General features: G+C 35.7%; 1 protein-coding gene and 2 pseudogenes across 2 annotated transcripts; 2 read left to right on the top strand and 1 right to left on the bottom strand.

The window, feature by feature from the left end:
• Nucleotides 1-1740: 1740 nt before the first annotated feature.
• Nucleotides 1741-2991, top strand: LOC137815992 (putative disease resistance protein RGA1). Its single transcript, XM_068619099.2, has one exon. The coding sequence runs from the start codon at nucleotides 1858-1860 to the stop codon at nucleotides 2767-2769; it is 912 nt and encodes a 303-aa protein (XP_068475200.1). The 5' UTR covers nucleotides 1741-1857; the 3' UTR covers nucleotides 2770-2991.
• Nucleotides 2992-5073: 2082 nt separating this feature from the next.
• LOC137815991 (disease resistance protein RGA2-like) lies at nucleotides 5074-15661 on the top strand (annotated as a pseudogene). The gene is made up of 2 exons (XR_016521032.1): nucleotides 5074-6545; nucleotides 7631-15661. The product of XR_016521032.1 is annotated as a disease resistance protein RGA2-like (transcript).
• A 5496-nt stretch (nucleotides 15662-21157) lies between these two features.
• Nucleotides 21158-22396, bottom strand: LOC150029635 (uncharacterized; annotated as a pseudogene).
• Nucleotides 22397-27401: the final 5005 nt, after the last annotated feature.

Below are 27401 nucleotides of genomic sequence, written 5' to 3'. Positions count from 1 at the left end.
AGGTCCTCGTTATATTGGAAGGTCAACTTCTTCAGGTGGTGCAAGGAATGAATCTAGTATCAGAAATCGTTGATAGTTGGGTTTGGAAGAACGACAAGATTGGTGGGTACTTGGTAAAATTAGCTTATAGTATTTTAAAGGGTCTTTTAAGGGGGAAAGTTCGACTTTTTTTTAATTCTTGTGGAAGATTAAGGCCTTGCCCTCAGCTTAATTAATAGCTTAAGGGTGCTAGTAAATTCGATTGCGTCTCAAGATAATTTGAAAAGACGTGGGGTTTTAGTTGTTAGCAATTTATGTTGTTTTTGCGAGGTGGAAGTGGAGACAACAAAACTTTTGGTTGTATAACTACTTGGCTAGTTTAGAACCAGTGTTATGGTTGGTTAGGGTTGGTGTTAGTTGATCACCACAACTCTATTCCACACTTTATGCATTTAAAACTTTTGAGTGTTGTTGCTCACGTCAACATTGTTTGAGGAAGTGTTTGGATGACAGTTGTTGGTGAGATTTGAAGTCATAGGAATAAACTCATTTTTAAAGGGGGAGTGATTGATCATTCTGAAATTTTCACCTTGGTCCAACTAAGGTATGGTCTTGGATTACTTCTAAAATTGTTTTGCTTGTTTTTCTTATTTAGATTGGTGCCTTGATCCTTTGACTTGTATGTATTTGATCAAGAGATTTTGAATTTCTCGGATTTATTAGAAGACTAGGTTGAGGTGTTAGTCTGTTCATGAGTTTGTTTTTCAGATTTTGTTGGCCTATAATTTTTAGTTTTAGGTTTAGTGAGAAGTTAGTGACAAGTCTCTAGGAGAGGTGTCGTTCGTTTTTGTGCGATTTTATACAAGGATTAGATCACTCCTCAAGTGATTGTTATTTATTTATTTTGTTGCCGATAAAAAAATGTGAGAGGAGAATGAAACATCAAGTCCTTTCTATTTCGAGTATATTTGATATTATACTATTTTGCCTAATTAAAATTAGTAAAAACAGAATCTTAAATTTCAATTTTTTTAATTCCTTTGGTTTCTTTTATACAAGCCCATATGATTTAAGATACATTAATAAGACTAACATAAGCTAATTATGACGCTAACTAATTCTATAAGAGGATAAGAAATAACTTAACTAACTAATATGTACTAATAATCTAAATAAGAATAAGCACTTAAGCCACAGAATATAAACTTTGTGGACAAACGACTACATATATATCAAACGCTGTGCAATAGACTATTAACCAAGCTTATTAGATAACATTTAAGACGTATTCAACAACCCTTCTAAATTAACCCCTCCAAATATATTACAAATATGTTTTGACATAATTTTAATTTAAAATATATTATAAAATTGTTTGAATGATAGTCAAATTGGATAGATATTCATATGCCCTCCAATTATATTTTAACTCCTGCAAAACAATATATATTCTTATGCGTAATAAAAATTATTTAACTCTTAGCTTTTGTTTTTAATCGAGTCTAAAATTTTTGTTGACAAATATTTTTATTTTCCGTTTTTTCCCTCTTCCGGATTTCTGAGTGTGGGAGATGACATGTTGTGAGGTGGAAGAAAAATAAAAAATGGTAGCAAGTGGCATTGTTGGTTCATTGAGCAGTTCGGGAATCCATTGGACATGTTCTGACCTGGAAGAAAAATATTTAATACTTCATAGTCTTCTTCCTCTTTCAACATTATATATAAAAAATGGTAGCAAATCAAGTGGCATTACTTATTGAATAGTTCTGCAATTCATTGGCAAACACTCTCTCATCAACAAAGTTGACTTTCTTTTGCCTTCCCATCTCATCCTCTCCTCTCCTCTCCTCTCCTCTGCTCTTTGCATTTCAGACAACTATGGCCGAATCAATTCTCTTCACCATCGCAGAGTCACTCATAGCAAAGCTTGCTTCTCATGCTTTTCAAGAAGCTTCTCGATTGGTGGGTTTATATGACAATCTTCCAGACCTTACAAAGACTCTCTCTTTTGTCAAGGCTGTGCTGTTAGATGCTCAGCAAAAGCAGGAGCACAATCATCAGCTGCGAGAATGGCTCACTCAGCTCAAAACTGTCTTCTCCGATGCCCAAGATCTTTTGGATGAATTTGAGTGCCAAACACTGCGAAAGAAAGTGGTCAAAGCTCATGGCAGCACCAAAGACAAAGTAAGTCACTTCTTCTCAAGCTCTAATCCACTTCTCTTTCGTTACAAAATGGCTCAACAAATTAAAGATATCAGCAACAGACTAGACAAGGTTGCAGCTCATAGGCACAAGTTTAGTCTTCAAATAATTGATGTTGACACACGTGTTGTGCATCGGAGAGATATGACACATTCCCGTGTGAGTGATTCAGATGTGATAGGAAGGAAACACGATAAAGAAAAGATCATAGATCTTTTGATGCTACAAAATTCTAATGATGATGATACAAGTGTTTCTGTTATTCCCATTGTGGGAATTGGAGGCTTGGAAAAGACTACGCTTGCAAAGTTTGTGTTCAATGACAGCAGGATCCAGGAGTGTTTTCCAATGAAGATGTGGGTCTGTGTTTCTGATGACTTTGACATTAAACAACTGATTATCAAAATCATCAATTCTGCAAATGATCAGGATGCTCCTCCTCACCAACAGAATTTGAACATGTTGGATCTGGAGCAATTGCAAAATCAACTGATAAACACCTATGTCAAGATAAGACTTTACATGGGTTTTGCTCTTCTATTTAGTGGACCGAGTGAGAGTTCGACACCATGCCAAGTTAAGACTTAGACATGATTTTTATTTTTATGATAGTGGACCGAGTTTGGACTCAATACCATGCTAAGTTAAGACTTAGACATGATTTCTATTTTTGGATAGTGGACCTAGCTTGGGCTCGGCATCATGCCAAGTTAAGACTTAGACATGATTTTTATTGTTTGATAATGGACCATGCTTGGGCTCAACACCATGCCAAGTTAAGACTTATACATAATTTTTATTTTTCTGATAGTGGATTGAGTAAGAGCTCGACACCATGTCAATTTATTTATTATGAGGGTAGAAAGAGAGTGTTGAAAGTATGAGACTATAATGGTGACGAGTGAGAAATGACGGACTGTGTAGAGCTACAACATTGTAGAAAATTAGGAGGATGTGATGCACATCAACTTGGGTTTCGTCATTACTAATAAACTTATCCTAGAAGCCACGAGGTAAAACTTCATCAAAATTTTAGACAAAATTAAAATAAATGTAAATAAACCTATCTTTACCAAAAACATAAACATCCTAATTTAAGAGACCTTGAATTCAAATTAATTAAATTTTTTTGATTAATCATAAATATGCTAGTTTAAGAAGATTTAAATTAATTAAGAAAATTTGGTTGGTTTGGGAAATTTCTGGTTGTCAACCACACCCAATTGGATAATGCTTTAAAACATGAGAGATTGCTATTAAAATAATAAAAAAGAAAAGAAATAGTGAATCACAACAAAAAAAGAGTGCATAGTAAACTAAAATTGAAATGAAGATTAGTCAAATTTCCTATTTTTGGTATATGACCACCCTCCAATGATCCCAAATGATATGTTTCCCATCCTACTACTTCACAAATGCGACATGGTTTCACTTAGAAGGTTTGCGATATTTCATGTCCAAGATTTGATGTATTGTCCCTCTTTTTTTTTGTCATAGTCCTTTTTATCACTTGCATTTCTAAAAATAGCGTATGATTGATTTACCTGCCCACAGTGGACGTCAAAACGTTCTAACCAAAAAGGATGTTTTCTAACTAGATCATTCAATTTAGTTAGAAACAATGGTTTTCAGTTGAAGTTGTTATGCCTTTTTTTAATCATATGTGTCATTTTTATGCTTTACTTGTTCTTTCTGCCCTTTTATATTCGGTCCTATTTTCAGTCTTTTTAATATTAAATGTTAATTTTTTATTTAAGGTCAATGTTATTTTATATATTATAATAATTTGAGAAGAAACTAATGGAATTACTATAATTAATGTTTATTATATTTAAAATAGTTTCCATATCGATATTATATATATTAGTAAGAGTTTAAAAATTATTCGAACCCAACCTATATAATACGATACAACTTAATATAAATGATTTGATGAGTCATGCATTCTTTAAGAGAGAGAAAGAGGGAAGAAAGGAAGAATAAAAAGAGAGAAAGCATTTTTAAAATAAGATAGTGCACACAATGCAACTCTTTTTTAATCAGAAAAAAATTAATTAAAAAAGAAGCGTGTAATGGAGCAAGAAAGAGTAGAGCGACTGAGTGGATGATGAACAAAGGAGATGAAACGAGGAAGTGAGTGGAATGAAGAATAGTGTGAAACAGAGAATGAAATATCAAGTTCTTTCTATTTTGAGTATATTTGAAATTTTACTATTTTTCTTAATTAAAATTCCTAACAAAAATTCCAATTTTTATTTTTTTTTTATTTTTTATACAAGACCATTTGATATAAGTTACATTAATAAGAATAATATAAGCTCCCGTTCTATATAAGAGAATAACAAAACACTTAACTAACTAATAAACTAGTAATCAAATAACTTAAGAATAAGCACTTAAGCTACATAATACAATATATATATATATATATATATATATATATATATATCAAACGTTGTGCAATAAGACTATCAACCAAGCTTATTAAATAACATTAAGACTAATTCAACAACCCTTCTAAATTAACCCCTACAAATATATTATAAAGATATTTTGACATAATTTTAGTTTAAAATATATTGTAATATTTTTTAATGATGTCAAATTAGATAGATATTCATATGCTCACCATTATATTTTAACTCCGGCAAAACATATTTTCTTATGCGTAAGAAAAACTACTTAACTATTGCATTGGCTTTTAAGCAAATTTCTTTCCCCAGTTTTTTTCCCTTTTTCTGAGTGTGGAAAATGGCATGTTGTGACGTGGAAGAAAAATATTTAATACTTCGTAGTCTAAATAATGGTAGCAAGTGGCATTGTTGGTTTATTGAGCAGTTCGGGAATCCATTGGGCATGTTCTGACCTGGAAGAAAAATATTTAATACTTCATAGTCTTCTTCCTCTTTCGACATTATATATAAAAAAGATAGTAGCAAAGCAAGTGGTATTACTTATTGAACAATTCTGCAATCCATTGGGCAAATACTCTCTCATCAACAATGATGACTTTGTTTTGCCTTCCCATCTCATCCTCTCCTCTCCTTTGCTGTTAGCATTTTAGACAATTATGGCCGAGTCATTTCTCTTCAGCATCGCAGAGTCACTCATAGCAAAGATTGCTTCTCATGCTTTTCAAGAAGCTGCTCGATTGGTGGGTTTATATGACAATCTTCGAGATCTTACAAAGACTCTCTCTTTAGTCAAGGCTGTGCTGTACTGTTAGATGCTCAGCAAAAGCAGGAGCACAACCATCAGCTGCGCGAGTGGCTAGCTCAGCTCAAAACTGTTTTCTCCGATGCCGAAGATCTTTTGGATGAATTTGAGTGCCAAACACTGCGAAAAAAACTGGTCACAGCTCGTGGTACCACCAATGACAAGGTAAGTCACTTCTTCTCAAGCTCTAATCCACTTCTCTTTCGTTACAAAATGGCTCAACAAATTAAAGATATCAGCAACAGACTAGACAAGGTTGCAGCTGATAGACACAAGTTTAGTCTTCAAATAATTGATGTTGACACACGTGTTGTGCATCGGAGAGATATGACACATTCCCGTGTGAGTGATTCAGATGTGATAGGAAGGAAACACGATAAAGAAAAGATCATAGATCTTTTGATGCTACAAAATTCTAATGATGATGATACAAGTGTTTCTGTTATTCCCATTGTGGGAATTGGAGGCTTGGGAAAGACTACGCTTGCAAAGTTTGTGTTCAATGACAGCAGGATCCAGGAGTGTTTTCCAATGAAGATGTGGGTCTGTGTTTCTGATGACTTTGACATTAAACAACTGATTATCAAAATCATCAATTCTGCAAATGATCAGGATGCTCCTCCTCACCAACAGAATTTGAACATGTTGGATCTGGAGCAATTGCAAAATCAACTGAAAAACAAACTTTCCGGCCAAAAATTCTTACTCGTCTTAGACGATGTATGGAACGAAGACCGTGTTAAATGCAGCAGGAAGTAAAATCCTTGTGACCACACGTAGTCATTCAATTGCTTCCATGATGGGCACTGTTCCCTCTCACATTTTAGAATATCTTTTTGAGGAGGATTCATTGTCTCTCTTTGTCAAGTGGGCATTTAAAAAAGGAGAAGAGGAAAATAATCCTCACTTAGTAAATATTGGGAGAGAAATTGTGAAAAAATGCAGAGGGGTCCCATTGGCAGTGAGAACATTAGGGAGTTTAATATTCTCGAAATTTGAGGCCAGTGAATGGGAATATGTGCGAGACAATGAAATTTGGAATTTGCCTCAGAAAAAAGATGACATTTTACCTGCCCTTAAATTAAGTTATGATCTTATGCCATCATATTGGAAAGTTATTGCGGGTCATTGAACAAAGCCAGGATCCAGTATCACTACAAAAAAAATCAGTATTATCTATGGATTTTTACCCACGGATCTGAGTCTGTAGGTAAATTCAGCATTACCTACGGATATTACCTACGAACAACATTACCTACAGATTCTGAATCCGTAGGTAAATTCAGCATTACCTACGAACTATTACCCACGAATTTTGAATCCGTAGGTAAATTCAACATTACCTACCAACTATTACCTACGGATCTTATTACCTACCAACTTTTACCTACGGATCTCTATTACCTACCAACTATTACTCACAAATCTCTATTACCTACGAACTATCACCCACTGATCTCTATTACCTACCAACTATTATCATAATAATTATATACATAATATTAAAAACATTAATATAATATGAAAAATTATAAAAACATAATTCATATTCATAAATAATAATAACCATAACTAATTTATACCTATTATTAATATTAATATAATAATTTAAATAATATTAGTAATATTTAATAATATTAATAATATTAATAATATTAATAATATTTAATAATATTAATAATATTTAATAATATTAAACAATATTAATAATATTAATAATAATGATGATATTTAATATATGAAGAATTTTATTAATTTTTATTTTATTAATTATATTAATATTGATAATCATACTTATAAATATAATAATAATCACAACATGACAACAAAACTTGACTGGTGTAGTGGTTAAAGCTTCTATGGACATATCTCAAGGGACTTGGCTTCGAGTCCCACCTGCTGCAGTTTAGTTCTAACATTAATTATAATTGCCATGACATATATAATAATTGAAAATAAAAAAAAAGATTCAAATAATAATTAAAATTTTAAAAATAAAGTATATTAACATTACCTACGGACTTGGAGTCAGTGGGTATTACCTACGGACTGCAGTTGGTGGGTAATGCTGTTTTCGTTACCCACGGACCTAATATCCGTAGGTAAATTACCGACGCCAACATTACATACAGATTTTTTTTCGTGGATAATCCGTAGGTAATGTTGATTTACCTACGGATTTTGGCTGTTACCTACGGATTTTGTCCGTAGATAAATTGGATTTTTCTTGTAGTGTATATACATTTTGTGAGATTTTTTGAGGTGAGAAACGTTGGGAGATTGGAGAAGGAACTTGACCAAATTTATATAGGAAATCTGAAGCTGCACGTTAATGTTCCGAGGTACCCAAGGAATGGGGTAGAAGATGGAAGGGAGCAGAGGAAGGAAGACTTGAAGCAACAACTGGAGTTGCCAAAAGAAACAAGGAAGCAAAGTGTGATAGGTCTAGGGGTAACTGGGTCATCAATAAAGAAGGAGGTCTGGGTGGAAAAAGCTCGAAAGAAATCCTTTGTTGAAGCAGTTGTTGGAGGCTCTCAACAGCAATGGAAAGGACCAGTTTTTAAGACACATCAACAGTCTTTACCGTGGCTGGAAAAAAGCTCAATTGGCCAGTTTAATGCAGAGTTAGACTTTGCCCATCTGGAAGAGGAGTTTGTGAAGGGAGGTATGGACATGGTCAGGTTGAGGTATATGGGTGATAGATTGACCCTAATCACTCCAAGAGTAGAGGAAAGCATGGAGGCTCTTTTTAACCTCAACAAGGAATGGTTCGATAGCATCTTTGATTATATAAAACCGTGGTCTGAGAATCATGTGGCGGATCATAAACTAGTATGGGTCAGATGCTATGGCTTGCCCTTCTCCCTGTGGAATGAGGATTGTTTTGCCAAAGTAGTAGGAGAAATGGAAACTCTGGTGTCTGTAGACAACTCAACGCTGGTATGGGAGAATTTAGAATTCGCTAGGTTCCAAGTCAGGATTCTGAAAAATTGTAATGCAAGGTTGAAGAAAGACATGAGGATTAACAATAAAATTTATAGCATTTTTATTGAAGAAGAAAACCCAAGCGCCAAGGGAAATCCGTGTAAGTGTAGTGCTTATGAGTTTGGCTCCTCCGATAGTGTATCTTCGGTGGACACCTACGTAGAAGAGACAGAGTTGTCGGTCAATAGCTGTGAGGAGGAGGTGTAGCGGTGCGACGGAGGGGCTACGTGGCAGAAGGGGGAGGAGAACGAAGGTGGGGACCAGGCCTCGCAAGAGACAAAAATGTCCGGTTCTGGGGAGTCTATGACAAAAGGAATAGTAGGTCGGCTTAAAGTGTGTCAGAGTTTCACGAATGAGGAAAAGGAGATCCACAAGGGTTCAGAAGAGTTGATTTTAGTCAACTTGTCAGCGTGGGTATTTGATAAAGTGGAAGGTTATAGCTGTCCTAAACATGATGATCTGGCGAGGATAGTGGTGGACGTGGAGCATAGTAATTTTCTTTACACACCTTTTATTTCGTTGGGCCACCATGGCAACCAGTCAGCCCAGTTGAAGGAAAGCCAAGATCAAGGCCCAGCCCATGAGGAAGGGTGTGGAGGGGGTAATCTGCAAGAGAGAGAGATCTTTGACTCCGATGCGCCCCTTAGAAGTCAGGTAGAAGAACTGGTATGGCAGGAGCTTGAAGAGGGGAGTAAAGTTGCACAAAGAAAGAGGGATAGTGGCGAAGAGCTAATGGTAAGGGGCTTCGTGAATAAGTCCACACCTCGTAAAAGTAAGAAGAAAGGGCTGTGGGAATTGGGAGAACCAAGCACCCATCCCAGGCGTTCGATAAGAATAAGTGACAGAGCTGCTTGGTTAAGGAATTCTTCTTACTCAGCTGAAACGCCTACAACAACAATCTCTGATGGAGACATCTTTAATTGTAACGTCCGGATATGCGATCTGGAAGTTGTGGAGGAATCAGGTATGCTATGGGAAGTGGGTAAACGTATGGGTGTTGCTTGCAAAAGAGAAGAAGTAGAGGTGGTTAAGGAATATAAGTGTATGGAAATGAGAGACGCGGAGTGTATGCAGAGGTTTGAGGAGGGGAAGAAGCCTGGTTTTTATGTTGATCTTTAATCTAAATATTAGAGGTCTGGGGGGAGGAACCAAAGCCAGATACCTGAGGCAAGTTATTGCGGGTGAGGGAGCAGAAATTGTTTGCATACAAGAAACAAAGACCACTATATTTTCTGATGCTAGATGCTTTGCGTTATGGGGGGATAATGAGGTGGGGTGGATACACAATGAAGGGGAAAATGGAGGAGGTAGTCTATTGACTATGTGGAAGAAGTCTGTGCTTGGTTATGAGAGTCATGTCATGGGAAAAAGGTTCATTGCTTTTTTCGGGAAACTCCTTAGATCTGATCTGAGATGCGTAATTGTAAATGTCTATGCTGCTTGTACATACACAGATAAGGAGAGGCTATGGGAGGAGTTATCTAACATTAAAGCAGCATCACAGGATCTGTTATGGTGTTTTTGCGGGGATTTTAATGCAGTTAGAACCAGAAGTGAGAGGAAGAGTATATATGGAAGCGTTGGGTGCTCTAGGGAGACCTACGGTTTCAAAAATTTCATTGAGACAAATTTGTTATCAGATCTGCCTCTAGTAGGGAAAAAATACACCTGGTTTAAAGCAAATGGCTCGGCAAAAAGTAGGTTGGATAGAATTCTTGTATCTGAGGAGTGGCTACAGGTATGGCCAAGTAGCAAGCAGTATATACAGTGGAGGGAAGTGTCGGACCATTGCGCCATTGTGGTTAAATCGGTCGACAAGGACTGGGGGCCTAGACCGTTTAGAACCATTGATGCATGGCATATGGAGAGGGGGTTCACTGGGATGGTGAAGGAAATGTGGCAGTCATATGTTGTTCAGGGGAATGAAATAACAAAGCTCAAGGACAAACTGAAAAGGCTAAAGGGAGACCTCAAGGTATGGAATAGAGATGTGTATGGAAACTTACATACCAGGAGGAGAGCCATCATACAAGAAATTGAAAGCTTGGACTGCCAGGACCTCAATGTTGTCTGAAAATTGACTCACTTGTAAGTCAAAAGGCTAGAATGAATTGGCTGAAATTCGGGGACGCTTGCACCAAATTCTATCATTCATCCATTAAATGGAGAAGACATAGAAATGAACTCAAGGGTGTGGAGATTGGGGGTCAATGGTGTGAGGAACCTTGCACGGTTCGAATAGAAGGAAAGAAGTTGTTTGAGAATAGATTTAAAGCAACAAAGGACCTGGGGGTGCGGCTTGATGCAATGGAATTTAAAAGACTAAACCAGGAGGAAAACCAGTCTCTTATGGCAACGTTTTCAGAGGAGGAAATCAAGGAAGCGGTGTGGCAGTGCGAAGGATCTAAGAGTCCTGGCCGGGATGGTTTCAACTTCAATTTCATTAAAAAAAAGCTGGGACTATATCAAAGATGAGCTAGTTACAGCCTTGGCTGTGTTCCATGATACAGGTTATATACCAAATGGGTGTAATGCATCATTTATAGCACTGGTACCAAAAGTAAGGGATCCCTCTAAGCTAGAACATTATAGACCAATATCTCTAGTGGGGGCTATATATAAAGTCATATCAAAGGTGTTGGCGGGCAGAATTAAAAAAGTGCCACCCTCTGTTATTGATGACTGCCAATCATCGTTTTTAAAAGATAAAGGGATACTTGATAGTGTTCTCATGGCAAATGAAGTGGTAGAGGATCTGAGGAGGAGTGGGAAATCTGGGTTGTGCTTGAAGGTGGATTTTGAAAAGGCCTATGATTCAGTTAGGTGGGAATTTCTCTATGATATGCTCCTGAAGTTAGGATTCCAAAGTAAATGGGTCGATTGGATGCGTGGATGTCTGGAATCTGCATCAGTATCCGTTCTTGTGAATGGTAGCCCAACAGAGGAATTCAAGCCAACAAGAGGCTTGAGGCAGGGAGATCCCCTTGCCCCCTTTCTCTTCTTAGTGGTGGTAGAGGGTTTAGCCGGGTTAGTAAGGCAAGCAAAGAAGGCTAACCTACTATCAGGTGTCAAGATTGGAAGAGAGAAGGTTGAACTTTGTTCTCTACAGTTTGCAGATGACACCTTATTCTTATGTGAGGAGTCTAATAGGAATGTGGTCACTATTAAGGCAATCCTTAGGGGGTTTGAGCTAGCCTCAGGTCTGAAGATTAACTTCCATAAATCCAGAATTGCAGGTGTAAATGTTAACCGAAATGCCATGGTAAGCTATGCAAAGACATTGAATTGTGATCAGATGAGAGTCCCGTTTAAATATCTGGGCTTGGAGGTGGGGGGGAATCCAAGAAAGACTACTTTCTGGGAGCCAGTTCTAAGTAAGCTGAGAGCCAGACTCAATGCATGGAGAGGGAGATTTCTATCTTTGGCAGGGAGAATTTGTCTCATCAAATCAGTTATAACTGATGTCCCTTTTTTTTATCTTTCGCTTTATAAAGCACCGGATTGTGTGTGCAAAAGCATAATCAGCCTACAACGGAGGTTCCTATGGGGTTGGGGGAAGGAGGAAAAACCGATTGCTTGGGTAAGATGGGAAGTACTGTCTAAACCAAAGGAGGAAGGTGGGTTGGGAATCAGAGATATAAGGAAGTTCAACTATGCTCTTCTGGCTAAATGGAGGTGGCGCTTGATATCTGAAGAGAAAGGGAGGTGGAAGGAGTTGTTGGTTTCCAAGTATGGGGTGGATCTAGAATGCCGACAAACACCAATAAAAGTCCAATCCTGATGGTGGAGAGACCTACATAAAGTGTGCACGGAGGGTGAAGGAGAAGGTTGGTTTAATCAACAAATTGTATGGAAAGTAGGAAGTGGAGACAAAGTAAGATTTTGGGAGGATGCATGGACCGGTAATAGTAGTCTCAAAACCTTTTTTCCTAGGCTCTATTCAATCTCTTTGAACCAGGGCCAAAAAGTGGAAGAGGTTGGCTCTTGGGCAGACTCAATATGGGAATGGAAACATAGATGGAGAAGAGCTAGATTTGAGTGGGAAAGCATGTTGGAATCAGATCTGGCTATGCACTTATCAAGAGTTAGGCTATCAAGGGATCAGGAAGATATTCGGGTGTGGAGGTTCGATGATTCGGGGCTTTTTTCTGTTAACGCTGCGTATGAATGTATAGCTCACCCGGTTAGAAGCTCCCAAAATGTTGTATTCAGTTATCTCTGGAAAATCAAAACCTTCCCCAGTGTGTTAACCACAACATGGAGAGTTCTTATAGGTAGAATACCTACAAGAGAAAATTTGAGCAGAAGAGGGGTGATCTTGAATACAATTCTCTGCGCTATGTGTGAGTTAAAGGAGGAAACATGTCATTGAATGTGATGCTGCTCAGAGGGTGTGGGTGTTATGTCTTAGATGGATCGGCATTGTTTCGGTCCAGCAGAATACCATCTTATCTCATTTTGAAAGCTTTTACCTACCCCAACTTAGTAGTAGACAAAACCTCTTTTGGAAAGGAGTGTGGGCAACTACAGTGGCAAGTATTTGGGAGCAAAGGAATTCTGTTGTCTTTAGTCAAGGGAAAGTAGATGTGGAGGAGATTGTTCAGAAAGTCCAGCTTAAATCCTGGCAGTGGCTAAAGCACAGGGGCTCCTCTTTTAACTATTCTTCTACAGATTGGATACTGAATCCCCTTATCTGCATTAGAAGTTACAAATAAATGGGGAAGGATGTCATGATCGCCGGTCGATGATGCGGCGTTCTCCATATGTGTGTAGTCGGTGGTCGCCGAAGTTATGCAAGGTCAACATGATCGCCGGTCGATGAAACGACGATCTCCATGCGTGCGTAGTCGGTGGTCGTCGAAGGTATGCAAAGGTCAACATGATCGCCGATTGATGAAGCGGCGTGGTCAACATGATCGCCGATCGATGAAGCGGCGTTCTCCATATGTGTGTAGTCGGTGGTCGCCGAAGTTATACAAGGTCAACATGATCGCCGGTCGATGAAACGGCGATCTCCATGCGTGCGTAGTCGGTGGTCGTCGAAGTTATGCAAAGGTCAACATGATCGCCGGTCGATGAAACGACGATCTCCATGCGTGCGTAGTCGGTGTCGCCAAAGGTATGCAAAGGTCAACATGATCGCCGGTTGATGAAGTGGCGTTCTCCATAGGTCAACATGATCGCTGATCGATGAAGCGGCGTTCTCCATATGTGTGTAGTCGGTGGTCGCCGAAGTTATACAAGGTCAACATGATCGCCGGTCGATGAAACGGCGATCTCCATGCATGCGTAGTCGGTGGTCGTCGAAGTTATGCAAAGGTTAACATGATCGCCGGTCGATGAAACGACGATCTCCATGCGTGCGTAGTCGGTGGTCATCGAAGTTATGCAAAGGTCAACATGATCGCCGGTCGAGGAAGCGGCGTTCTCCATATGTGTGTAGTCGGTGGTCGCCGAAGTTATGCAACACGCATGGGTAACTCGTCGCGTGGCGAGGTGAATGTAGGTGGCCTCGGTTCTGGGTGTTTCGGTAAAGTTGAATGTTGCTTTGAGGTAACCTGTTGGTTATATTTTTGGGTATGGTTTTCTCACTTTAAGGTTGTTCTGCTCCAACCATAAAGGAGAGTTTCTTTTGTGGATGATATAAGAAGTCCACTTCTGGTTACTGTATATGGGTTGGGATACCCCTGAAGTATCCCTTTAATTTTATTTATTCATTGCTGATAAAAAAAATAAAAATAAAAATAAAAAAATAAATAAATTGGAGACAATGTTTTGCTATATTTTCCCTTTACCCAAAGGACTATAAATTTGCTAATTATGAAATAACTTCAATGTGGGGGGCACTTGGACTCATTGCAGTACCAAAAAAGAACAAGACCCTTGAAGATGTGGCCAATCAATATTTGCATGAACTTTTGTCAAGATCTTTTCTTCAAGATTTTACAAACTTGGCTCTGTTTATCGTTTTACAATACATGATTTGGTGCATGATCTCGCTCTATTTGTTGCAAAGGATGAATGTCTACATGTAAGTTCCAGTATTCAAAATATTCCAGATAATGTTCGGCATCTGTCTTTTGCTGAAAGCAGTTTGTTTACCAACTTATACAATAAAAAATCAGTAGCTGTGAGAACCATACTGTTTCCAAATGGTACAGAAGAAACCAACGGTGAAGCTTTAATAAATACTTGTGTGTCAAATTTCAAATATTTGCGAGTTTTGGATTTATGGGGATCGACAATCGAGACTTTGCCCCATACCATTGCTAAGTTGAAACATTTGAGATATTTGGACATTGGCAAAAATCTTAACTTTAAGAGACTCCCCGAGTCTATTTGCAAGCTCCAAAATCTGCAAGTGTTAAGGCTTGAGGGATGCATAGAGCTTGAAGCATTGCCAATAGGATTAAGAAAGTTAATCAGTCTCAGGCATTTAGAGTTTTGCACAAAGCAATCTATTTTGCCTGAGAATGAGATAGCTAGTCTGGACTTGCTTGCATTTCTGTCTATTGAATCAAGTCCTAATTTGGAGTCTATATTCGGAGATGTGAAATTCCCTGCTCTTAAAGCATTGAATATTGGTAACTGTAAGAGTCTAAAGTCTTTTCGGCTTGATGGTAAAAAATTTCCTGAATTAGAAGAAATAAGTGTTAATTCCTGCAGTAATTTGGACTTGGAACTGTGGAAGGGCAACCACCTTGAAGAACAAAACCACAAGTTAAAGTTAAAAACTGTTCTATTTTCAAATTTATCACAGCTGGTGACCTTGCCTAAATGGCTTCAAGAATTTGCCAACTCCTTACAGTGCTTGATAATTGAAAGTTGCGACAATATTGAAACACTTCCAGACTGGTTTAGAACTATGAGTAATCTGAAAACACTTTCTATAATTCCTTGTACAAATTTGGTATCTCTCCCAGATAACATCCATCATCTCACTGCACTTGAAACTTTGTGCATTGAAGGTTGCCATGATTTATGTGAAAAATATCAACCCCATGTTGGAGAGTTTTGGCCCAAAATATCACACATAAAAAACATTTACATTGATGAACCAGATTCTGAGAAGAATTAGAGGAAGAGCAAGACGAAGAGGAATGCATTAAGGAGACAGATCAGCCTTCGAGCCCTATGTTTATTGTTTTCATTTATTTTTTTGTGAAAGTATTTTTCTTAATGAAGACTTTGCATTTGATAGTTCTCTTAATATGTGTTTGAACTTTCTTTTCACATGAAATTGCATTGGATCATTTGTTTGATTATACATTTTTTATTACCCACTCTTTTGTGTGTGAAAATACATTTCAGTTTTTATCTGTCAAAAAGACTTTTAATTTAGAAGCTCCATCACAGTTGTGTAATACTGGAATATTTGTTTACATTTTGTAATTGTAGATTTAGTGGATTTATCCACTGGCACAAAAATTTGTACTGAGGAGAATTAAATTTGTGGGAGTTTTTCTATTTATAGCGTGGTACGGAACTTCACACTTAAGAAGTTATATTGTTCTTAAAAATAGTGAATTCTGATGAAACAAACCTTACTTCGCCCGTTTGGGTATTAGCAATCACTTTTCTAACTCCAATTCGAAGAATTTATTTATTTAATTAATTTGGGATATTATTTTTCAATCATTTTTTCTAATTAAAATAGGAAGAACATAAATCTTTTTTATTCCAAATACATGATGATATATAATTGTTATCTAAATATAATTTAAAAACAATTGTAATAATACTACATTATTAAATAAAAAATAAGTTGTATCACTATCACCTTTTAAAATTTCACTATATTATAATGGTCTGGATTATTTTTTATATTAAATTATTTAGTTGAATCATTACTTTCCTTATTATTATCTTTAATTATAATACTCTAGATACATATTTATTTAAATTATTTTAATTCAATTGTCAATAAAAATAACATTTTCCTTAAAAAGTAAACTTTAAATTCACAAAAACTTTTAAAAAATAATAAATTTAAAATATGGAACCATACTCTATCAAACTTTTGTGTTGAGGAAATGTTTCCTCCAAATTGCCTAACTCCATTTTGATTTATTATAGATGACATATTTTATACAATTCTTTTCGTTTTCGGTTCAAAAGAATGTTTAAATAGTTGTCATAATAAATATCACTATGCCCTTCCGAATAAAATTATCTTATAGTACATGTTACTTATTGTCAAGACCCATCCGCATAAAACAAGGCAGTATATGTTAGTTATTTCTTTTAATAAAAAATTGATTAAATTAGATGAATTCCTTCTTAATTGTCTCAATCCTATAAAAGAAATTACAGTTTCAACCTGTTTATCAGCCTTACACCCCAATCTAACAGAATTCCAACTGGATATAAATTTATTAGATTCCTAATAGTACATCATTCATACTACACTCACCTTCATATCTAGATAACCACAAACTTATAACACCACATAAGCATAGACATGAGCCAAACATAAACTAATCCTATAACATTGAAGAACCATTAACATAACCAACAAACATAAGCCTTCAACCCCAAAATGCATCATTTTCCGCTACAAAACCACGGAATACAACAACAAAAAATAGACCCTGGATAGTTTGTTCTACCTCTAACATCCTCTTGACCTCTTCTAGACCCCTTATTAAGATGTTAACTGCTATTGCATCTTGCTCGCTATCTAAAGTAGAAGGTATGTTCATATCCCTGATGCATCACAGCTCTTCCAGCACCAAAATTTTTTATAAGCTTTCACTACAAAAAAAAACCTGATTTACCTACGGACCAAATCCGTATGTAACAGCAGAAATCCGTAGGTAAATCAGCATTACCTACAGATTTCCCACGGAAAAAAAATCGTATGTAATGTTGGCGTCGGTAATTTACCTACGAAATATGAACCCGTGGGTAATAGCAGTTCGTGGGTAATACCCATGAACAGCAGTCCGTAGGTAATACCCATGAACAACAGTCCGTAGGTAATACCTATGAACAACAGTCCGTATGTATTTCCCATGAACAACAGTCCGTAGGTAAATTTGTAGGTACATCCATGAAAATGTTTCATGCATTTAAATGAATGATTTTTTTTAAAACCTGTATAATTTAATCCAACATATATTTAATTTCAAATTCAAAGATATATAACATAATATAAAAGTCAAGTCCACTTGAAACATAACTAAAGATCCCAATTCAAAAGTCAAGTGAACTTGTAATGTAATTTGTTGTTAAAAAAACTACAAACATAATCCTAATCCTAATAGTCTGCATAATCATTATCGTCATGTCGTTGTTGCATAGGAGGTTCCTTTTGCCTTGGTGGTTCTTGTGGCGACAGTACTTGTTGAGATTGTTGTGCAATGAAACTTCGTGCTTCAGGAGGAAGGAAAGGAAGAATGATACTAACCAATGATTTCACATGCTCGGTGAGTTTATCATTGTGTTCCTTATAATTTTGAACTTCTTCCTTTAGCAACAAAACACTTGGTGAATCTTCAAAGGAAGTTGAAGGTTGATTATAGGTGAGAGTATTAACACGTTTAAAGTTATGAGCCAAGTCTCCAACCCTGTAGATTCGACCTTTCTTCTTGCCACCTGCTGCAAGAAGCCAACTTTCAAGTCTAATTTTGTGTTCCTCTGCAAAATCTATGGGGGATGATCCAGATTCTAATATACAAACCTCTGGATCTGACTTGAGAAAGTCTACTATGAAATTCTTCCTATTATTGATACACAAAAATAATGTCATATGTACAATATGTAACTAAAATAAAGAAAAATAACAAAAAAATATAACTCACGTGTATATGTCTCGATCTTTAATCAACAAATTCACCGTTACTTTTTCGTATATGAGTCTGCATAAATACCTCATCAATATATGCAGGACGACCTAACTGTTTTGCCTATAAACAACAAACATAAATAATATTATTCTTATGCAAAAGAATATCATCCCACTTCTTAAACTTGATATTATCCAATGTACTATTATCAAATATCTAACCTTCAAACATTGTATAATAGAATAATACGTAATCATAAAACATAATTTCAAAACCAATTAGAAACAATATCCAATGCAACTTATATGTTTCCTGAATAAGTATGTAATCATAAAACATAATTCAAAACCAATTACAAACAAATTCCAATGCAACTTATATGTTTCGTGAATACATACCATGCGAATGACATGCTCATGTGTACTAATAGAGCCACCTGTGTAAAGAACCACCCGTGTCAGATGTTCGATTTTTTTGATTTTGAATACACTTGGATCGAAAGTCAGGTGAATTCCACTGGGATAGCAAAGAAGTCCACACATCATCAAACATCCAAATAGGCTTTTTCCCATTTTTTCTAGCTTCCATGAACATTTCAGATAACCTATATGTGCAGCTTTTGAGTGGAAGTTTTTTTTAATCCTTTCCTCATCTTCAGGTTTCCAACAGACTTTTTTCTATGTAAACACAAAATTTGTGGTTAAAAATGTGAAGAATTTTTTAATAGAACACTTTAAAGAAATAATAACTGAGAATTCAATTATGAAAAATGCTCAATACCAAAAGAAATAGACATTTTGATTAAATGCAACAAGTCTAATATAACAAGTATTGTTGATATTAAATATAAGAAAAAATACTTTAAAACGTTTGAAGAAGATTTCTCTGTCTTCATCAGTCATTGAACCCCATGTAAGCCATGACTGACAATATTGTTGTTTAATGATGAATGTGATTGCCTGTGATGAAACCCTACATGGATGAAACCTTAAAAAAACAAGTAATAAAGAAATTATTAGATAATAAATTGATAAAAGAAATAATGTGAAAGATTTTATTTATGGTCATTACTTACCCATGACCATAAGGTGAAATCATAGGAAGAGCATGACCAAGAGTGTCATCCTCAATGTTTGATTCTGCATCACCTCTATCAAGATAAATCTGTGCACCTTCCCCAATAGCACAATCATTGATTCTAGAAGGCACTGATAGTGGTGAGGGTGTTGATAATGGTGTAACCCTTGGCAATGGTGATGATGATGTTGAGGGTCCTGTACCTGATGGAGAAGGTGTTGATGCCACAACTGGGGTTGGGGAAGATGTGGTGGGAGAAATGTCTCTTCTTGATTGAGATGGTATGTTTGTTGTCCTAGGACATGGGAAAGATGTAGCTGCAGGTACAACATTTTCTGAGATAGGTGTGTGACTTGGGGTAGGAGAAGATGTATGTGCAGAAGTTGGGGATGGGGAAGGTACATGTGCAATATGTGCATTTGGTGGGGGTGGGATATTTACTTTAAGCACATATCGTGGCCTTTTACGCTTCATTACCCCTTTTCCCTTATTTTGAGTAGATAAGTAAGGTTTTGGTTGGTCACATCCTCCTGAAGACATCTATAACAACAAAATTATATTATCAATTATAAATGAAAGGAACATACTGCAATTAAAACACACTCAACATAATAAAAATTTCCTTCATAGAAGAATCATTATGTTATTACATAAACAAGAAAATAGCAACACTAACAATCACATAATGTAATCATAACACATAATTCAATCGTCATCAAATTCATGTTCTTCATTGTCTTCTTTTGAATCATTTCGTTCAAGTTGCCCATCTTCACTATCCTCTCCAGTATAATCATCTTCAGTGTCCCTATTTCACTATCTTCAAACTCCTCTTCATTGTCCACTTCTTGAAAATCTTGAAATTCATTATCTTTTTCCACTTCTTCATGAACCTGCAAATGTTGGAATCCCGAAATACCTTCAACTTCAATTACTTCATTTACATGTGACATTTCATCTATTTGGTAAGGAACATCATCTTCCATATCAAGAGATTCAATGCGACCTTTGGGCTTTGTTTTAATTGCAACACACCAACTTTTTTTTTCCTTTCTTGATGTTGGATAGGGGACATAATATACTTGTCTTACATTATGTGCAAGGATAAATGGATCAAAGGGTAAATACCTTTTCTCCATGTGAATGTCCACAATTCCATATTTAGGATCCACTATTGTACCTCTATGTGATGGATCAAACCACTGACAATAAAATACCACCACTTTCTTCGGGGAGCTCGAAGAATTGTACTCTAGCTCATATATGTGTTTAATGATTCCATAGAAATCATCATGGCCTCCTTCCGTGAGCCCCTTTACATAAACACCACTATTTATTGTTTTTTCCCCTTGCTCCATGCCTGGGTGTGAAATTTGTACCCATTGACGAAGTAAGTGTGCCATTCATTAGCACATGTGAAAGGGCCATATGACAATTCCCTTAAGTGTATGTTTCTAACATTTAAAGGCTCACTTGTAACCTACAAAGGAAAGAGATACTGACATATATATTTTTTTAGGTTCTATAACACATAACTTAATCACATTAAGTTTTATCAAACCTGACCCGTAAACCATTAAGGGAAATGTGCATGTATATCATTTGATGCATTTGATGCATTTGATGAGCTTATTTGTTTAGATTGCAAGAATGAACTGTGAAACATATTAACACAATCAAGAATGGTTTATTTAAAAGATCAGTTTTGTCAAAAATTGAAGCCAATTATTTGATATACTCACTCGAGGTATGGTTTGACTTCGTTGCAATTGATCAAAACATGAACATGGACAGAGTTCCATTCTTTATGGTTGAACCAATGGATTAACTTTTTTCCTGAAGAATGACCAGGATGGTTAAAGATGGATAACATTGATGGAAAACTTTCAATTCCACAAGGCATTTCATTTCTACGATTTCGTGGTGACAACATGAAGTTCTTGAATAGTGGGAACAAAAGTGAATTGTTTCTCGGTGCAAGTAAGATGCAGAATTGATCCTTCAACTTGAGCCTTATTTTTCACTGAGCGTTTAGAATCACCCAAAAACCTATAATTAAGTAAATTGGAGATGGATTTAAACAAATAAATGAAGTATTTTGACATAATAACAATAATATTTTTCATACCTTTCAAATGGATACATCCATCTATATTGGACTGGTCCACCAAGTCTTGCTTCATTTGCGAGATGAATTGGAAGGTGTTCCATTGAATCAAAGAATGCAGGGGGAATACTCTCTCCAACTTGCAAAGAATCATTGAAATATTTTCTTCCATTCTAACCAAGTCATGATCCTTTATTGTTGCCGAGCACAAATCTTTGAAGAAAAGGCTAACTTCGATAAGTGGATTCAAAACATGCACTGGTAATGAATGAAATGCAATAGGAAGTAAACACTCCATGAATATATGACAATCATGACTTTTCATCCCAATCATCTTCCCCTTGTCTACATCCACACATCTTGCCAAATTTGAAGAATAACCATCAGGCATACGAAGTTCTTTTATCCATTGATAAACTAACTTTGATTCCCCTGTAGTTAAAGTGTAATTTGCTTTTGGTTTTAGAATCTTCCCATTAGCCTGCAACTTTAACTCCAAATCAGGTCTCCTACAATGCAATGTTAGGTCTTTTCTTTCCTTATCATTGTCCTTTGTTTTACCTTTTACATCCATGACGGTGTTAAATATATTGTCGAAGAAATTTTTCTCTATATGCATAACATCAAGATTGTGTCTCAATAAATTATCTTTCCAATATGGAAGATCCCAAAAGATACTTCTTTTTGTCCAATTATGCCACTCTCCATAACCTTGTGATTTGGACATGTGAGGCTCATCTATGACTATTGGTAGATTCCTGACTGTATTCCAAACCTCTTCAGATGTCAACATAGGTGGTGGTCCACCCATTTCAACTTTGTCCTTTTTGAAAGCCTTTTTATTCCTCCTAAATGTATGATCATTAGGCAAGAACCTACAGTGTGAGTCAAACCAACTATTTTTTTTTCCATGTTCTAATCTAAAGGCCTTTGTGTGCTCCATGCAATACAGGCAAGCCAATTTACCTTGAGTCCCCCAACCAGACAACATGCCATATGTAGGGAAGTCATTAATTGTCCACATTAGACTTGCTCGCATCATAAAGTTTTGCTTCCTTGAAATATCGTATGTTTGAACACCACTCCACAACTTTTTAAGATCATCGATAAGTGGTTCTAAATAAACATCGATACGAGCCTTAGGATTATGTGGACCGGGAATGAGACAACTAAAAAACATATAGGGTTTAGACATACACATTTCAGGAGGAAGATTATATGGGGTGACAATTACTGGCCAATAAGAGTAAGGTTTTGCTAATGCTTAAATATATGGATTAAATCCATCAGAGCATAAACCAAGTCGTATATTACGTGGCTCAGCAGCAATTTCAGGACGTAATTGATCAAAATGTTTCCAAAATTCACCATCTGAGGGATGTCGTAGCACACCAAAGGCCTTCTATTATCATAATGCCATGTCATTTATCCTGTAGTTTGCATGGATGCAAACAATCTTTTTAGAGAAATTGGTTTTCTTTTACTTATTCCAACTTTTGAGTCGTGATACCGTGCATGATGACAAAATTTACATTGTAATAGTTGTCCATCATTTTTCCCATATTCATTGCCATAAAAAAGCATACAACCTTTTACACAACAATCTATCCTCTTAGCCTTCAACCCCAACATTGACACTAACCTCTTAGCATCATAATAACTTTTTGGCAAACCCTCTTTTATTGGTGTAGCGTCTGACAACATTGTTGTGATAAAATCTAAGCATTGGTTAGGAACATTCCAATTAGACTTGCAAGCTAACAATTTCATACACATTGATAATTTAGAATCTACAGCCCCTTCAAACAATGGCTCATTAGCCTCTAACAACAGATCATAAAATCTTTGAGCTTCTTCATTGGGAGGCTCCTCTTTGTTATTAAAATTAGATGGTTCAAATCTCTCATGTTGCCCAAGAGCATCATACACCATGTCTTGCATTACTACAAATTGTTCACTTTCATCCACATGTACATCACTACTTGAGACACAAACGTCATCGTGATTGTCATTAACATGTGGCACTTGTTCACCATGATGAATCCAAACATAATAATCATACATGAAACCGTTTTTATAGAGGTGAAGCTTGACCATTTCAATTGGAAAAATCTTTGTACTTTCACATTTATTGCATGGATATCCAAGCTTCCTTTAATTCAAATAAGAGTGTTCTTGACAAGCTTTAATGACAAACTCTTCAACCCCATTCACAAAACTTTCTTTTAAACCCCCTCTGCCAATATAGCATCTATCTACAATTTACATGAAACCATTCCATGTTCTGAAGTAATGACAACTAAAGATTGAAGTTGCCACAAATATGCTTTTAGCCCTTTAATGTATTAAAAAAGAGTATTATAAATTATTTCACATTTGTATTTAAGCTGAACTAGAAAGTAATGTAACAATCAATTGTGTTAAAAAATGTTGACTTGTATCTTGTTCAAGGTTATATCTATGAACAAAGCATCTCTTAAACCAATATAAAGATATCTCTTAATAACAAAGAGTTTCCTAAATTATTGCATTATATGACAACATCAATTACTTATATAAGTTCTATGCAGGACATCCATCACTTCCTAATCTACTTTTCTCCATTATGATATAAACAAACAATTATCATAAGTTACAGGTCCAAACAATTATCATAAATTACAGATCCAAACAATTATCATAAACTACAGGTCCAAACAATTATCATAAACTACAGGTCGGTCTATGTAGTATGTAATTTCAATTAGTACCAATTACAAAACAACAAAAAAAACAAAAAATAAATCAAATTTTGGACCCACTTATTCTACTAAGAGAGGTTCAACATGTCACCAATTAGTGAAAATAATGTAGATCTTAATAAATTGCAATGGATAAGCATATCAATATACTTATTTAATCTATTTCAGAAAGACTTACCTCTTTTTCAACTGATATGATAAAAATCCTTAACTGTTCAAAACCTTCAAAGCAACATCCTGCAATTTTAAAAGTACAGTCAAAATTATAATACAAAAATATTAGTTTATTCTGAAAATATTTGCTCGAGATAATATCTACTAAAAGAAGTTGAGAAAGAAAAATAGATAAATGATATCAATCAATTGCCAAATTGTATACTCTCAAATTGTAATGTATATTGTAATGTATAGTAAATTAATTCTAAAAAATTTCCTTATTTGCTCTTAATTATGCTTATAATGATTTTATAGCAAATCTGCATAGGAATTTTATACCACAAATATAAAATTTGTTTGATTTACATCTTTACAAAATTTGTTTCAAGTGATTATTAAAAGTTTTTGTATCTAAGAAATTCATTTTTGGTTTCTAAATTTTTAAATAGCCATCACAATATTGTAGGAAAAAATAGGGTATATTCAAAATTTACAAAATAAAATCACAAAGATGGAGTTTAGAATTTCCTTATTTTAGGAGATTTTGGTAAATGTGTTGTTGTGCATGAGGTGGATGAAAACTTGAGAGCAAAACTAGGATTGACTTGTTTGGTTTTCTTGCTTTCAAATGTTTACAAACAATAAGACACGGGCCCATGATTGTGTGATGTAAATTTTGTAAATTTCTTATGTTAATTAGACCCAGATAAAAGGTAATTAAAGATAATTAAAGATAATTAATTGAGACTAATATTTTCATTTCTACTAACATATCATAAGAATATTTAAATCAAAACGCTAAAACGATTTGGCTGAAAGGGATCATTTTCTTTAACATCAGTGCCTTCATTAACATATATCCAGTGTTACAGACCTAGTGTTACAGTTTCATTTTTCATCCACTTACCTAATGTTAGGGTTTATGAATTTCTACTATATCCATCCTTGTTTGCTATTAGCTGGTGAAGTTGATCACACAACAACAAACATCAAACATGAAACTTGTGACTTCAGACCCCAAAGAAGGATGACATTCTCTCAGGAACACTTCTGTATGTATGGAAAAAAATTTAAAGAAAATGAAATGAACTTCTCTACAAAATAAACTTAGTTCATAAAAAAATTAATTTGTAATCTAACCTGCAGTACCTAACTCTTAGCCTAATCACTACTATCAACATAAATAAATTGTAATATAATATAAATAAATTGTGATATAAACATACTCACATGCTTTTCTGGGCCCAACTTTCATCTTCACCAAAAGTCCAACTTCAATATCTTTTTTTCTCAAGAACAATCCAGCTTCAATATCTTCTTTTCTCAACTACAGTCCAACTTCAATATCTTCTTTTCTCAACTACACCTTCTTTTCTCAACTATAGTCCAACTTCAATATCTTCTTTTCTCAACTACACCTTCTTTTCTCAACTACACACAGGTAGATTAACATTAATAATTTATATTAGTTATTAATATGAAACTACTCCTACGAAGGACAAAACAATAATATTGAATAAATTCCTATAATATGAGTTGAAGAAGTCTCTAAGGACTTGGTGTAAGGAAATTTGACAAGATGGAGATGCAAGTCTCTGAGGACTTGGTGTAAGGAAATTTGACAAGATGGAGATGCAAGAAACAAACTAGAGTGGTTAAGGGTGGAAAAGGTGTGGTATGAGGACTTGGTGTAAGGAAATTTGACAAGATAGAGATGCAAGAAACAAACTAGAGTGGCTAAGGGTGGAAAAGGTGTGGTCAGAGGTTGATGAGCTGCTACCTAAACCATCTAGGAGGTATAGCAGAACCACATTGAAGGCATGCAGAATAAGCCTTCTATAAGGTGGTATCTAGGTGGTATAATCGTACTAGAATGATGTTCTGATTTACAGCAATCTAAGAATTCTGATTTAGAGTAATCTAAGAACAATCAAGAGCAATAAGCCTACAGTTTTTTAAGAACTGGAAACAGGCTTATGTAAGGCTAAAAGTGTCTTTTTGAGATTGGAATGATCTTCTGATTTAGAGTAATCTAAGCAGAATCAGGAGCAATAAGCCTACGGTTTTCTAAGAACTGGCAGCAGCCCTGTGTAAGGCTAAAAGTGTCTTTTTGAGATTGGAATGATGTTCTGATTTAGAGTAAAATAAGCAGAATCAAGAGCAATAAGCCTACAGTTTTTAAGAACTGGCAGCAGCCTTATGTAAGGCTAAAAGTTTCTTTTTCAGATTGGTTCCTTCTTGAAAGGCAAGGTTTTTCTCTGATGCTCTTTTGGTTTAGCATGAGCTTAAATTGCTACATATCCTAGTAGTTTCTGCAGTATGCAGACTAAGTTCTCCTCATATTTGCATAGGAGTGGGAGCTAGACTATTGAAGTGGTTTATTTTAAGGTCCACTCTTTGGTTGGAGCAAAATCTATGACAAGGGTTTGAGTTGTTGTTGGGAGATTGGTATGAATGAGTATATGAATCTTAGTACTCATTTTTTGGTCAAGGAAGGAAGAAGCAAGTCAGTATATCTTTCAGATGTGATCATGCAGGGGCAAGTCAGAGAAGTAGGTGCTGGAGAGGTTTTCTTTTTGAAGATTTTCTCTTCATAGGCAAGGGTGTGCTAGAACTATGTGTAAATGATTCAGATCCTTTAGAGCTACTCAGCCTTGGTGTGTCTGCAGGTCAGACAAGTAGGTGCTGGAGAGGGTTGTTTTTTTGAAGATTTTCTCTTCATAGGCAAGGGTGTGCTAGAGCTATGTGTAAATGATTCAGGTCCTTTACAGGAAAAGGAAGCATATACAAGGAACAATTGTACTGGTCTTTCCAAGTGTTGGTATAAGGTGGTACAAAAGCAGGGAGCACAGATAGAAGGAACATTGGTACTGAAATTTTTTGGGAGTAAACAATGTGGCAACCACAGTTTTAGATCTCATATGCCATGTAGTGGCTAGCTCTGAAATCACTATAGCAGAATGATCATCATTTTAAATACGAACAAATAGTTCATATATTAGACAAATGAATACTCAAACAAAAAAAAAGAAAACTAAATAATTAGTCTCAGTTTGTTTATACACACAATTACCATCAATCAGGCATAAGAGCATAGTAATAAAATGAAAAAAAATAAAATAAAAGATGAATTAGATAAAAGTTTGCAGT

This window comes from Phaseolus vulgaris, chromosome 1 (genome assembly GCF_051622355.1).
Source record: "Phaseolus vulgaris cultivar YP4 chromosome 1, ASM5162235v1, whole genome shotgun sequence".
NCBI lineage: Eukaryota > Viridiplantae > Streptophyta > Magnoliopsida > Fabales > Fabaceae > Phaseolus > Phaseolus vulgaris.
This window is presented reverse-complemented; position numbering and strand designations above follow the sequence as displayed.

What these genes read in the sequence shown, in the direction of transcription:
- LOC137815992 (XM_068619099.2), top strand. Translation starts at nt 1,858, where the DNA reads ATGGCCGAATCAATTCTCTTCACCATCGCAGAGTCACTCATAGCAAAG.